Here is a 15,326-nt window from a genome sequence, read left to right as displayed (position 1 = left end):
TGCGGCTTACGTAGTTCTCTCTTTGGGGTAAATGCCAGAGTTCAAGTGGTTTTGTAAAATAATAAATAACGCCAAAAAAATTTGGTAGAATTCCAAGTCAGACTAGATCAAAGGCTCGTGCAGTAACATTTGTTAGTCAGAGAAACAAACGGGATATTTGATAACAGCAGCAGAAAAATGACATAATAATGTCGGCGAAAAGAAAATGTTCTCTCACATTCCATGCAATCGGGAAGTTGTGAAATTGCGTGAAAATTGTCTTGTCAGTGGCAGCTGCTGTGCTGGCATCTGCGAATAGATTAAAAAATATCAAAAGCAGCTGACAGAACAAACAGACGACACTTGGCATATTGCTTACTCACTTATCGGTCTACAGGTGGACAACTGGAATTCCGATGGATGCCAATCCGTACGCGGCGAACAATCCCGTCTCCAGGCGATTACATACTCGGCCAACTAGCTGAACAGTTGACGCTGTCATGTCGCATCTCAATCTCATCATTTGCATATCTGCTGTCGCCGAGTTGCGCTTACATCACGCATCCGCACCGTTGGCCCATGCAATCGTTGCGCTGCAGGCGCTTTTATCCCTGCTCCTCGTCTTCCATTCCTAGTCGCATGCCAACCTTTGCTGGATCCTCCCTTGCGCAGGCCATCGAAGGCTTCATCGAAAGCTTTTCGGTGGACGTGGGGGCCCGTCTATCGTCAATCAAAGGATTCGGGATTCTGATTCTGCCCCAACGTAGCCGGGCTGTTTGGCTTTGTAATTTATTTGCCTGCCTCGAGATTTGACTTAAAGTGGGTTCAACCACACGATTTGGGCCGTGACATATGATAAGGGGAAATCGACCTAATTTGTTGGACCCTGCTTCCCACGAACTTTGAAGTCTTAATACTTGATGAGAGGCTAAAAATACATTTATTATTTTAAAGATGGTATTAAAATTGAACTAAAAAAAAACCCCTCTGCTGTTTGTAAATATATTGATTTGTACTTTTGTTCTATTCAATTGTTTAAATATAATATTTAATTATTACAAATAATAATTGAAATATTTTTAGAATATATCTTTGCGCTATTTTCTTGTATTTTGAACATATTTGTACAACTTCATTAGCTTTTCAATGCAGCTTTTACTTGGCAAAAGTTCAAGTCATGGCTAAATTTTCGGGCGAAATGCGTTAAGCTTGCCTTTGAGATGTAAAGTAGTGTAGAGACATTTTACATGTAGCATGTAGAATTAGAGTACTGAATTTCGTATACTGAGTTAATGTTGAATAAAATATTTAAAATTTCTGTAAACTAAGCTATGCAACTGAACACCATTTAAAATGCTTGTATTATAGTAATATAATATAATATAATATAGTAATATAATATTAAATGTAAATTGTCCAATAGTTCTGTTAAAAGTTCTTATAATAATTATTCTTTGTTTTTTAACTTAACCAGCAATGAACCACCGGTTCACCCAACTGGGCGTCCAACTCTGTTGAACATTTCTTGGCCCAAAGTAAACGACAACAGCTGCCACGCGCTCGCGAACTCTCTGCCGGAGCGGCTCTCTGCACTTGTCTTGGCCAAAACGTGTTTGGGCCACTCCGGCGACTTGGCTCCGCTCTTCGCACGATGGAAGCCAGTCTTCAGTTCGATTCGAAGCGCGTCTTAGCACGGTTGTTGCCGCCGGTCGCCGATCATCAGTTGGCCAAGTGAATGTCTTTCAATTGTAAACGAAACAATATCGTCCAGTGGGTGATATGTAAGTGAGCCGTGTGACTAGCCCTCTCTTTCGCGCCGCCTATTCCCGTCTCTGTCGCGGCGGAGCAAGTGCGTCGAAAGATTTGCTGACAAGCGGGTTTCCAATTTGAATTTCGGTCTTCAGCTATCGCTTTTCGGGATTTTCGTTGGATCTTACGTATGCAAAGAGCGTAGTTTTGGCATTACCGTTGTCTCGCGACGCGTCATAAAAAGTTGCCACGCCCCCACGTCCAACAACCAACAACCGCCCCCGAAAAAAAGCAATCGATGATTACCCAAGGAAAATTTCACTTTGCATCGAAAGCTAGTTTTTGCATATGTAACTATTAACGGAGGCTTCACCGTGTCCATTGGACTTGGACTCGATTTGCCAAGCACCGAACATATGGACTTCCATTTAGCATTGTTTCCATACGTATAGCATTGAGATTCTCGAGCGTGGAATTAACATAAAGTTTTACCTGCCGGCTGGCCTCCAGTTAGAAACTGCCATAAATGCACAAGAACTGTGCAAAGACTTAATTGGGAATTATTAATTATTTAATTACCACTACGCAAGCCAAGGTCGTCGTCGGCTGATAAAATGCAATATTTTCTATAAGTTTACCTCTCACCGCCCATAGACAAATAGAAAACAAACTAATCAGTGAAAAAATCGCATAAACAATTGCAAGAAAAAACCGAATGGTCGTACAAACAGAAAAAACCAACATCAAGCCAAGATATATATAATGTGCTTTCGTGTTTATATAGCAAAGACAGATTCAAGGTGAATGTTGCCATTATTTTTTTGACAGAGTGCTCGGGCAACAAGTGAAAATTTATTGGGAGTTTTTTTCTTTTTTTGCTCGCGTGCTGAACGAGTAAAACAAAAAGAAACGTTGCCGAAAACCAACGCGAAATTAATACCATTAAGGAGTACATCAATTTCAGAAGCAATTTAAGGTGTTTGAAAAAATAAATAATCAGTGAGTGACTAATTTGGAAAGGAAGAAATAAATCACAAATCTTCGCGCAGAACGTGAATCCCCGCAGGCTGCTTTGAAGCTCGTTTGCAGAATCACACTGCTTCGATTAGCATTTTAAATTAGCCTCTACTTATTTTTAATTTGAACTCAGTTGGAAATAGAAATTAAATAGAATTTTGAATTAATAATTTTTAGTTCATTATAAGATTTAACTCTACAGATTCAGAACAGTCCAATGTCAGTAACCATTTGGAGATTTTAGCCTACTCACACACAATTCTAGTTATCGCTCATACGCAACGTTGGCGCTTTAGCCTTGAACTTTTTCATCAGGTAGAACGCACTGAAAAAGGCGAGTGAGAGAGAGGGAGCGAGAGAGAGAGAAAGAAATCACATTATTATTAATTACGTTTTAACGGTAACTCCAAAAACAACGCAAAATGCTTTGAATACCTTTCAGAAGAAACCCGTCCCACCAAAAAAAAAAAGAAACAATTTCTCGCTTTTGACTAAATTCGCCAGCAAAGCCATCAATAATACGTATACGCAACAACAAAATGCAAATACTGGACAACAAATAATTTAACGATAATTTACAAAACGCCCGGAGCCCAAAACAAAAGCAAAAACAAGTTTAATAAGAAACGAACCGGCCAAATTTGCAAATTACAAAGCCAGCAGCATTTTTCGGATAAGGTTTCTGAAGTTTCGGAATTCGGAGGAGTAACGAAAATGTCGCGGTCGACGTCAAAAACGACGTCGCTGCTTTGCGGCAGCATCATCATTTTCTTCGTCACCATCTGCGGCTGCTTGGCACAAGGTGAGTGAGTTTTACATATGATATTTATTTTATTTTATGGTGCGCCATCTTATGCGCCCGGCAAGACAAAAAGCAACCTTAATTTAAGTCATATTCTTCAAAGTTTGTTGGGGGCACAAGATCTCGTCGAGAAAACCCCAAAAGGTCCGTCTGATTCACTCCATGCTAATTTATCGCGATGGCAGCCGTGAGATCGGTGTCTTTTACAAGCCGGAACTCTTTGAAGGTCTTAAGCGAAAGAACGACGACACTAAATGCGTGTTCAAAATTAAAATCTTCAAATTAAAGCCAAATGCGTGAATTGTCACGAAAAAATGAAACGGATGCCTGGCATTAAAGCCCGAATAAAAACAATAACACGGCCAAAACTTCCGGGGAGTTAGCAGATGACAGCCGTGATTAAGCCAAAAACAATTTTCCAACGAATAAGAGTGTCTAGCGTATAAGCACTTGATCAACTGACAGCCACAAATTTGGTTGCACCTGCAGTTGATTTTTGTGCCCACGGGGACTCACCGTATTTGACTGGCAAATGTCGACGGTTTTGGCCTTTTTCGGGCACCTTTATTGGCTGCACTGAAAGAAAAATACATATAATACAAAATATTATAAAATCCTTGTGCGCCTCAATTTGTAAAAACATAATGCATTTTTTTTTGTAAATAAGCTTTAATGATGAATAAAAACTATACACTAACTGGTACTTCGCAGCACGACAATCTTTATATTTGCATTTGCAACACTAAAATACTTAAAACAACTGTAAATTGGAGCCTTAAATGATATGCGCACCCTTTTTGCTTGTGTTCTGCCTGACTTTATTTCATGACTTTATTTCCCCTCCTGAAATGTGTTAAAATGTCAGTAAATGTCAATGAAACTCTGGTCGCCGCCAAATGCCTGTTTAAATATGGGGTTAACTGTTCGAAAGTTTTGAAGTACCGATTGTAAAAAAAATGAGTGCTTGGCACAGATTTGCGTTTACCTTAAGTGATTTTGTTTTTAGGGAAAAGCGTGTCATTGAACTTGGGAGAGTGTCACGTCAGCTTGACATAATATTTACACAATTACAACGGATCTCGATCTTCAAATTAAACAGCAACAAAGCCGAGCAACAAAGTAACAAAAGGCTGAAAAAGTCCAAACAAAACAAATTAAAAAACTAAATCTGTTGCATAAGACATCAATACAACACAACCTTTCTACTGCGCAATCCGAGACGGAATCTTTTTGGGCCTTATGAAAACCAGCAAAAACCGAGAGACAAAAGCAGGGTTAATAAAATTAACTTGCTAATGAAGCGATGATCACACCGCATCATTTCTATGGGCCACATACACACATATGTATATACATATATATGAATATTGACTTAAATCATTTCAGAGACGAAATCAAGAAATACAACTTATTGAAATCGGCTAGCAACATTTTTGTATATAATGCAGAAGCATTTTTGTCGCGCGTGTTTCGGCCAAAAAGCAAGCAAACAGCAGAATGGCCAAACTAGTTTCGAGTTTCTTGGCGTTCGACTATGCAAATTAAACACTAAATACTTAAGATATACACATGTCTGCATGTCGCTTTTGATATTTTGTAATATCGCGATGAAAACGAAAGTGAATCCGCCGCTTGACTTTGAAAAGCCCCAGAAAAGACCCTTCCAGCTGCCCTTGTTGTCGCCTTGCCGGTTTCACTTTTATTCCGCCATGTACCGAGTTGTTAACTCTATCGAATTAAAACAAATTCACCGCCACTGCCGTTGTGCCGAAAGAAAGAAAGTGAAAGAAATGTACGAGTTTGTGCCCATGTGCACATGTGGCTAAGTTGCGGCACAAGTTTTGCGCTCGAAATCATAACAGTAATGGCAACAGGTTGGCTGACTCGTACAGTCCCACTTCTATAGCTCGAACTACTCCAGTTGGATCTTCTGAAAATTTACAAAAAATCGTGTGATATTGAAATTTATGTTTTTAGTTTAGATCCAAAAAAAATAAAATTCAAAAAATGAAATGAAATTTCAAAATTTTAAAAGGCTATCAAGTACAATTTGGAATATGTTTGAGATTAAAATTAATTTTTTCATCTGAAATTACTCAAAATAAACATTTTATTTACCCCAAATGTCAAGCCATCGAAGAAATTCAGCTTACTGAAGTAAGACTGTATTTAAAAAAAAATTTTGAGTCTTGTCCGAAACGGCGCGTAGTTTTTGAATTGTCACACTGCCGTTACTTGTTCCAACTGGCCGAACGTGACGCATTTCTTTGGCTTTATTTCAATGAATAAATCTCTTCGCCAGATGCAGACTCTGTGGAAATAATTGCTAGTTTACATACTCTCATGTAAATTGGCATTTTCTGTGCGACGTAATGATGGGAAACATGCCAATGACATTGTTGTCCAACGCGAGTCGAACATTATGGCTGTGGAAAGCGAATTTACATAGACAATGTGCGATTTTTGTGGCCTGAAAAGAAAAGCGCAGATTTTGCCAATGCTCAATTAAAATACATTCCCATTTCCACACAGTGCTCACCATTATTTCCGCTCAGGCAAACTGCACTCGACTTCGAAACAAGTTTTTGTTGATGTTTGGTTTAACCGAAACTAAAACCAAAACCAAAACAAAAACAGGTGCAACAACCGCCAGGCCAGCGGCATTTTATGTAATGGTCAGTCTTAAAAAGGAGCAATTTCGCATATAGTTAATAGGCATTGCTAGCATACTTTGGCCAGTACACAGCTTTTTCAAAAAACTGTTTACTTTCTGTAATTCCACTTAAATGAATAATTCTTCCTGTATCGTTTTAAATAGAATCGATTGGCAGAACCGCTTTCTTGAGAACGTGCTATCGATACAATTAGTTATGCATTATATTGTTTAGTGATCTCAACATAACTCTTCGTTATCGGAAAATCTGGACAAATTATTTAATTTCTACAACTAGAAATTATCTATGAGACGTTATGTAACATTTAATATCCTTACAACAACATTCTCCACAATACTTTTATAATTGTGCACATCTTGAGTTTTCCCATCCCTTGCTCTCTTTCGAGCGAGTTGGCAGTGCTAACTTAGTATGAGCCTAACTTGCTCGCGATCATGCCCAAGAAATCAGTTGATCTGGGACTTGGTGTCCGCAACGTCAAGGAAAAATCCTCAGAATACATAGTGGAGAAGTTTCTAGGGAAGCGCTATCTGCGTGGACGACCCCAGTATCTGACCAAGTGGGAGGGCTATCCAGTGGAGCAGTGCACCTGGGAGCCCCTGGAGAACTTGGGCAATTGCATGACGCTGATTGCGGATTATGAGGCGGAACTATTCCAGCAGAGCCGGGAGAAAAAGAATGGCCAATGACATGGAAAAGATTTAAATACAAATTATTGTTCACAAATAAAAGATTAATAGATCGTATTCCTAATATTGAATGCCTTTTATTTCATTATATGTATATTTCAATGGAATAGAAACAGGGCTGCAAAAATGTTTTTGAGAAGCGCCAGGCTTTACATTCAGTTATCATATTAAGATTATTTGCTAGGTAATTTGTTAAGCAAAGCCAAATAAATTTGCTAGAATTGAATTGAATTAATTTGTTGCTTATTGAAGTCTTACAGTGAGTTACGCACATTAAAAAAATAAAAAAAATACCAAAAGCTTTCCCATCCCTAATGGTATTCCGAGGAGGTTAGCAGCACCACCTTCTTGTGCGTCGTTCCATTTACCGTTCATTTGCTCGGCGTCCTTTCAGCGTTTAAGTTATGTCTCGCAAAAATCAACGACCAAATCTTGGTCTGGTCGATGCACCGCCTAACGATAATGTCCAAGAATTTGTAGTGGAGAAAATCCAAGGCAAGCGCTTTGTTAATGGGCGTCCCCAGGTTCTGGTGAAGTGGCATGGCTTTCCGGATGAGAGTAACACATGGGAGCCAATGGAAAACGTCGGCAACTGCATGCAGCTGGTCTCCGACTTCGAGTCGGAGCTCTTCAGGCGGATGCGGAATGCCTCGGCTAAACCTGTCGGGAAATCGAAGCCCAGTCCTAGCAGCAGCGGTCCATCGAACACCGAAAATGGCCCCAGCAGCTCTAAGAAAACACAACATTCCAAGTCGGTGCAGGCAAAAAACACTGCTAAAATGTCGAAGATGGATCAGAAAAAAGAGAAGGATATTAAGAAAACGGCGGGAAAAATCAAAGATATTCAAAATGATCCCAAAACTCAGATGCCTAGTACTAGCCAAGGATCCACAGGCTTAACTGAAGTTTTCAACGGCAATCCATCAGCCACAAAGAACGTGATTAAAAGTCCCAGGATTCAAAGCGTTTTCAATGATCTTGACTTGAGCGAACCCAGCGAAGACGAAGCTGTGGGAGCCACATTTTTAAATTACCAACAAGCTGGTCATTCCAAACAAAAATCTTCGACGCCTCCCAAATCGCGAGGGCTTATTGAATTTCCTCAAGGAGAAGACTCATTGTTGTCTTCGAAACATGTGTCTCCTATGATGATTCTTAAAGAATCCCAACCATTGCAAAGTTCATTCACCGATGATTCGGATTTGGGTGAATCCTCTTCCAGTAAGTCGTTTCTTACTGTATCATCGACCAACTCTGAGGGATCGATCAATATCACCAAATCGGAACCTAAAACATTATCGCTGGACCAGATAAAGTTGTCGACTAGGTCATCCGATGGTGGTCATGAGGCTCCCAAATGGGCGGCCGACAAGCAGAAGTCCACATTTGGCATTAGCTCCAGCATGGGGTCGAATGATTATCTACACTCCATGGGCTTGGATTTATCTGACAGTGATTCCATAGATTCTGAAGTGGAGAGCGTAAGAAATATTCTTTCCAATTAAGAAAATCAAACCATTGAAACCATTTAAAAAAAAAAGTAAAAGTAAAGTGAAAAAGCGCTTAATTTGTATTGAAACCTTTAAAAGTTAATCAGCGTAAGCCTAATTTTTACCTATCAAGCTTAAGTAATGAATCCAAACTTTCTTCAGCGATGATTTGATTTTCTTGTTCATTAAAACAACACACCTAAGAAAAATTAATTGTACTGGAACAGATGCACGGCTGTCCTATCAAGCAGCAGAGCAACTGGAACTTTCCCGAGCCACTAACGACGCCGCCAGTGGATCAAATCAAATCCACCAAAAAGGAGATGGCTATGCATCGGGTTGTCCAGAAGGAGTCGATTACGTCTCACGCCCCTAAGTTACAAGAAGTGAAGACTTCACAGCGCGGCAAGCGTTTAAGAACTTACCCGGATTGGAGAATGCCGGAGACTACGGAACCCTTCGGTTTCGATCGCGGACTGGAGCTGGATAAAATCCTCCACTGTTACCAGATGAAAGAGCTCTTTCTGTTCGTCACGTGGAAGGGCTGCTCGTCCATCGATGCAGTGCCCATGAAATACGTTAGGGAAGCGTATCCATTGCAAGTGATTGAGTTCTTCCAGAGCTTGAGGACCACTGTGCTCAAGTAGAGATGTCTAGTACCGGGTGAGTTGTGGCAGCAGTTCATTTTGGCCCTGTGCCCATAACCTTAAACGCAAGCATCCGCTCCCGAGCAGCTTCAGTTTCTTTTTCATAACTTTACAGTTCGACGCTCGCAATATTTGAGCCATGAGCCATGAAAACTTCACGTTGCCTTCGGGTCAAGATAAATGCCATCGAAAAACAAAAACAGACACTGAAACGAAAACGAGCCATCATCCGGTCGGCGGATCCACTCGTTTGATTCGTTTCCCTGTGCATTGCACCTGTATTTGCATTTTTCACTTCTCTGCTAGGTAAACCATTGATAATTCCCGTGTCACCCATATGACAAATTGCTTGCCCGTATCTAGAATGCACTTAGTACATAGTTCTTCGAAGATTCATGACTGTACCTGTGCAGATTTATGAGTAGTTCTTTGGGAAAAATTTAAGATGTCTTCATAGCGTTAACAAGACTCTATTATTGGCACACGTGTCTATCCGAACATGCTTATTGCCGTCTACTCTTTTCGTAATTGTAGATTTCTTGCTCGAGATCAGCCAGCGAAAATTATGAGGCTCCAGACTCTGGGTTTTCGGTTTCCATTTGGCTTATCTGTCGCATCTGTTGACAGCTGCTTTGCTTTGAACTCGTCGGCTTGGCAACACATACCGCCGGACAGATCGGACCAACTCCCTCGCAAAAGTTGTGGGCGTTTGAGCGTCTCCGCGGTTCATTCAACCTGAGTGGAGTCGCAGAATGAAGTCACCAACCCAAATTGTGATTCTGTACAGATGCAGTTTGTTGCCTTAATGGCGTGTCTCATAGCTTTAACCTTCAATCGCACACAAGTACTTAGTTGTACCATACTGTACTCAAACTATTGTAGCTAAGGTGACATGCACAGCTGGAGAGGCGACATACCTCTGTGGGGCACACGATAGCGCCACCAAGTGGACTCGCCGGCTAATGGACTCATGTGTCCATTTAGTGTGCTGCCTTTCGCAAGTCAATGTCATTTGTAAGCTGTTCGAGTCTAGCTGATTGCACTTCTCAGTACGGTTTCACTGAAGATCATAGCTTAGTTCCACGGATTAATGCTTAGTTTGGCATGTATATAAAATCTGGTTTTATGGCTAGTTAAATTCCCTGTTAGGTGTCCATAATTTGTTTTATTGTGGCTTTAATGGCTTACAGCTAGTTTAATTAATTAAATTACTTTAAAGTCTTAATTAGTTAAGTCGCGATTCAGTGACAAAAAACTAATAAAACTTTTGGGTTGAAATTACATTGTATTAACATATTTATTCTCTGAGTTACAACCAAAAAATGTTTTATTTTAATCCATTTGCATGATCAAGTCTATCTTTGCCGGGAAGGCGTGTTTGCACTCTGCTGGTTGCCCCCCAATAGACTATTATTATTTGCCATTATTGCTGTGCAATTTACTCATTTTTACCTTCCTGATTTCTGGGTTGCCTTCGACTTTGGCGTTCATTGATTTATGTGTGCTTAAATTAGCTGTCCATGGCATTTGCCATAATTTCTGTACATGTACATACATTTCTGGAACATGTTTTTCCACCCATTGCGGTCGTGCAGAAACTCAGTCATATGCCGAGGAGTGTTTGATGGACGGCGAAATGGAAAAAGGGAAACGTATCCCTCGAATGCTTTCAAAATGCTTGTAAAAGTTTCCGCTCATTAATTGGCCTACCAAATATATTCAAATTACCTATCAGATGTCAAATCATCGAAGGCTATTTTGGCTTCCACCGCTCGAGACAGCCGAAAACAAAATGCTTAATTTCCTGATTGTGAAATTTCGTCTGTAACCCCATATTTCTATATCAGGCAAAATTTGCATTTAATTTCTGCCGCCACAAGAGCAGCAACAACAATGAGGACCTCGTATGTGATAATTTTCTCGCTCGTTTGACCATTTTTGGCTTGGAGATGTAATTACGCCCAAGGCAGCAGCAAGTAACCGGTAACAACTGCAACTGCAGGCAACCTCATTTATGACGCTTTGCATATGGTAAACAACAAATCAGAAAGACACAAAATGTGTGTTTTCTATGTTGTTTGTGTTGGTAGTTGGTAGTTGTTGCTGCTGTTGTAGTGCATTTTGTTTAACGCTTCGTTTATTACCAAAAACAGCAACGAACGCATTTCTTGGCTGGTTGTTGATGTTGTTTTGTGGTCGACTGCGGCCAGCAGCAACATTTTGGGTCGCGTAGGTTGAGGGGCAGCAAACAGATACAATAACTTAATATGCAGTCATATGCAGAGGAGCATCTCCCTTCCCCTAAGCCCCCAATCTTTCCTACTGCAATTTGATCCTGCCCCATCTGCTGTCCAAGTAAACTAGCTTGGGTGTGGGTGTGTTTTCCACTATTTGGCTGGCATATTTATGATTTTGTTTGACAGTTTAATATATATCTGCTTGTTGTTTGTTGGCACGAGTCACAATTTGCTGCCGCTGTTTGGCATCTCTTGTGTGTGCTGCGCTTTGTGCCGCCGGGTTAGGGGTTATTGGAACAGCAATTATACGTAGTTAAGGTGGCCCATTGCGGCTGCCATCGCTGTGCATATTTGTTGCAGCAACAACAGCTGCGGGAGATGTGGTTAGATTTCCCAATGTTGGTTAACCCGATGCTGCGCTAAATTAGGTTGGCTCCATTACAAGAGCTGATTGATTGTTGATGGGATATTTATCATCGGATAATAACCGATGGAGTGATTTCAAAGGTTGGTCTCGGTAATTCTGAGCTTCTAATTACTCTTGACAAGCTAACAATTACTTAAGCTTTTAATATACATCCAATTGTTGCATTGATCCAGTGTATATTTCACTTTTATAAGCCAAATTCGTTATTTTTCCCTGCTTTATCTGATTAATCGCTTGACCTCAGGAAACTAGTTCAGTTTTCCCTTTTCTTTAAAGGCAAGTGCATCTCCGTCTTCGGCGACCTTGCTTTGTTTCTTAAGAGCTCTTATCTCTTTCGCTTTTGTTGCTGACCACGCCCCAAGAACCTGAAACAGCGGGTCAGCTCCTGTTAATGTTAATTTCACGCCCGTTAAGGTAATTAAATTGCCTTTGTTTGTTTTTATGGTGCTTTTATTTTTGTTTGTAGTGCAACATTAAAATTAGTTTTTGTAGCAATAAAAAAATTAGTTTTTCATGTCGTTTTTCTTTTGTTTCTTTTTAGGTTTGTACTACTTTTTGGCAAAAAAGCATAATTCACATCACACAACATAATCGACTACAAGTTCAAGGTCATCGCATCTAAATTGGGTGAACTCCAACTCCATCAAATTGAACTATTCAAAGAAAAAACACCGATATGTGTTTATAATATGTTTCATGTTTTCAGTACATGTAGAATGTACATATCAATGGTTTCAATATTTCAAGTAACCTGATATTCTAACCTTTTTGTTCAATAAATTTTGTTTTTGGCCTGACATCTGATACTTTGTTATGTCTTTGCCAGCGATTAGAGAATTTAAATCCGAAGGTCAAACCACTTTTTCCGAACGATCTACGTTAGTTATTTCAATCAATATATATAATATTATTATATCTTGTTCTAGCCACACAAAAGTGAGCTGCCACTACATTGGCTAAGACACTCGGCTTAAATGTCATTGGGTGGTGGTAAACCAAAATCGAACTTTAGTCAACCGGGCTCAGTGTGGCCCCAAACTGAAGTTGTTGACATTTTTGCTTGACTTTTCGAATTATTTCCAGCATCGCCCCACAAACCTCTGCAATTATCTTGCATTGGTATTTCTTTTGTTGGTCTTTCGGGGTGTGTTCTGAGCGAAGGAGAGACTCCATTGATGAAAATGAGTTTTATATGTTAATTTGGCAAGCTCGAATGCATTCTTCGAATTGAGGTGGAATGTGCATTGTGGCTGGAAAGTGGGCGCCTTTATAGTGGCTGCAATTGTGGGTATAAGTCTATATGTATTGATCGTTCGTAATTAATTGTAGTTTAAAGTTCGATTGGATCGAAAAGCATTTCCTTTGTATATATATTTTGACCTTATAAGTTTACTCTGATGGCTCCTATGATCTTTCTGCTCGACGTGTCTTTAACTCTGCACAATTTCTCATTAATCACCCACTTTCAAAGCCTCAGTTTTGTTTAGTTTCGTTTTATGGGTTGCTTTTGGCATTTTCTTATGGGCTTAGCTACACCTACGATTTCCGCACTTGCTGAAAAATGCGTCTATATGTGTTGTTGTTTGGCATAGCCAAATGTTTGAGCCGTGAGTCAGTGGCAAAGCAAACTAAGGCAAGACATCAAGCGCCTGTCGATGTGCCACGCCCCATCGAAGTGCATTGAACGCATTTACTTCTCGCTGCCTCGCTTCGCACTCGATTTTCCATGCAGTTTTTCGCTTTTCTTTTAATTGGGGATTTCTGGCTCTGGCTTTTCTTCCACTCTGTTTTCCCCGCCTTTGCATTCGCTACGTTTCGTTTCACTTTCGCGCCACTAACTTGTTGCAACTGTGCCAGTCGAGTCGGAGCGGTTGGTGTTTTTTCTTTTTAGTTTTAGTTTAAGTTTCATTTTTATGGCTTCCAAGTTGGTCTGGTCACCTGGCTTCGTCCGAGGTGGTGGTCACTTTGGTGGTAAGAGAAAAGGCACTCGAGCAGAACAATTTGGCAGCCGGTCGCTTAAATCACAAACAAAAGCTGAAATTTATGAATTTAATTTGGTTTTTCGGCAAATAGAAAGCGTTGACACTAAACGGAAGTGTTCGCCAAAGGGGCGAAAGTCGTGGTAGATTGAGTGATTAGCGCAAGCCAAGGCGAGACGGAGCTAAAAATGTGTTATGCAACCGAAGGGGGAACTCGAACAATACGATCAATAACCCAGGCCACTGGCATTTGTGCACCGATATCGGGTTTCCCGCCGCAGCCCCACTGCAACTGCAACATATCGCTCAATTAACCCAGTCTAATAACCAATCAAATGCCACTCTGACCCCGCATAATAGACCAGTGATTCATGCCGCCCAGTGACCCAAAAGTTGAATCAGACACCCGCGTACAAGATATATGTACATGAATGTAGATATTGCACAGCCATGGCCAGTTGAATGGGACAACCCGCTGTGCTGCTGGTTTGGCCGAAGTTTATATGTGGCACATGTTTGGCTAATGATTGCTGTCCCAGTGCGCCAATATTTTGAGACCAAAGGCGGAGTCAAATAACAGGCCAGGTGTGTGCGTCCATTCTGGGTTGAACTTTGCGCCCGGCCCAAAAAAAAATATATATATAATCGTAGCCAATGGAGTGTGGCTAAATGGGCCTAAATCCTTGACCCATTTGCACGTTCTCTTAGCCGTCTGGCATTTCCGTTTTGTGTTGCAAAGTGCAAATTTAAACTCCGCTTCGGAGTGAGCCTCAATTTGCAGTCATTAAGCCTTTTCGGCTCGCAAAACTATGTACCCCCCAAAATGGCGAAGAGAAAGAGAAATAATATTCGGTAGGCGATTTTCAAGGTATATTATGCGGTTGGTTTTGCCATTTTGTCATTTGTCTTCTTTGAAATGAGCGATCGAGCGGCAAGTCAATGGGGTTAAGCTGCCCATTAACCCATTTTGGATAGGGAAATATTTGTAAAGGCCAGGAAATATCAACGATTAGAGATAATTAACTTTTGCTCACCTACAAGTTATACATTTGCATCTTAATTTTGCAAGTTGTTGCCTTTATTAATAATTGGCCAAAATTGGAGGCCTATAATGGCTTCTCAATTTAAAAATACAATGTGCACTCGGCCTGCATAGACATTTAAGTTTATGTGCCATTCACGGATGTTCCGCAAGGAAAACAAGTTTGCGTCTTAAGTCATTCGTTTCCTTTGTGGCCTTTTGTAACTGGAAATTATGGGCCAGCTACCGCGACAACAACAGCAAGCAGTGCAAAGCAGGGGGAAACCTGTAATAAAAATATGCAGTTATCCTTGGGATTACGGTTCATCAGGCCGCCCTATAAATATATATGTTTCTTCAGGGAATGAAGAGGAGTATCCTCTTCTTTGCCCGCGACTTCGGCTGAATGCTCAGTGGCAGCGGCCTTTTAAGCAGGAAATGATGCCCAAAAGCAGTAACAACAACAAAAGCTGGCAATTTGGCTGCAACAGCAAACAAGGCAAAAAAAACACTCAGAGAAATATTTTTTTTTGCGGCATAAGTTGCACTGAGAGAAGTAAATTCTTCAGCATAGTTCGCTTAGAATTTACACTGTTTCTTCCGCAACTTAAATA

At 40.5% G+C, this 15,326-nt stretch overlaps 3 protein-coding genes across 3 annotated transcripts in view; all 3 read left to right on the top strand.

Annotated features, from left to right (window-relative positions):
- Positions 1 to 1,659: 1,659 nt before the first annotated feature.
- LOC117135735 (flocculation protein FLO11) overlaps positions 1,660 to 15,326 on the top strand; it is a 34,275-nt gene continuing 20,608 nt past the window's right edge. The window contains exons 1-2 of the mRNA XM_033296179.1: positions 1,660 to 1,760; positions 3,188 to 3,547. Of these exons, the coding sequence (XP_033152070.1) occupies positions 3,460 to 3,547 (88 nt within the window). The 5' untranslated portion in view covers positions 1,660 to 1,760; positions 3,188 to 3,459. The remainder of the gene's footprint in view (positions 1,761 to 3,187; positions 3,548 to 15,326) is intronic.
- On the top strand, positions 6,591 to 6,977 carry LOC117135738 (heterochromatin protein 1). Its single transcript, XM_033296183.1, has one exon. It carries the CDS (start codon positions 6,657 to 6,659, stop codon positions 6,909 to 6,911), a length of 255 nt encoding a protein of 84 aa, XP_033152074.1. The 5' UTR covers positions 6,591 to 6,656; the 3' UTR covers positions 6,912 to 6,977.
- LOC117135736 lies at positions 7,268 to 12,511 on the top strand. The gene is made up of 3 exons (XM_033296180.1): positions 7,268 to 8,392; positions 8,629 to 9,064; positions 12,254 to 12,511. Exons 1-2 carry the CDS (start codon positions 7,316 to 7,318, stop codon positions 9,046 to 9,048), a joined length of 1,497 nt encoding a protein of 498 aa, XP_033152071.1. The 5' UTR covers positions 7,268 to 7,315; the 3' UTR covers positions 9,049 to 9,064; positions 12,254 to 12,511.

The sequence above is a fragment of the Drosophila mauritiana genome, chromosome 2R, assembly GCF_004382145.1.
Source record: "Drosophila mauritiana strain mau12 chromosome 2R, ASM438214v1, whole genome shotgun sequence".
NCBI lineage: Eukaryota > Metazoa > Arthropoda > Insecta > Diptera > Drosophilidae > Drosophila > Drosophila mauritiana.
The sequence above is the reverse complement of the archived record's forward strand: the minus strand, read 5'-3'. Positions and strand labels throughout refer to the sequence as shown.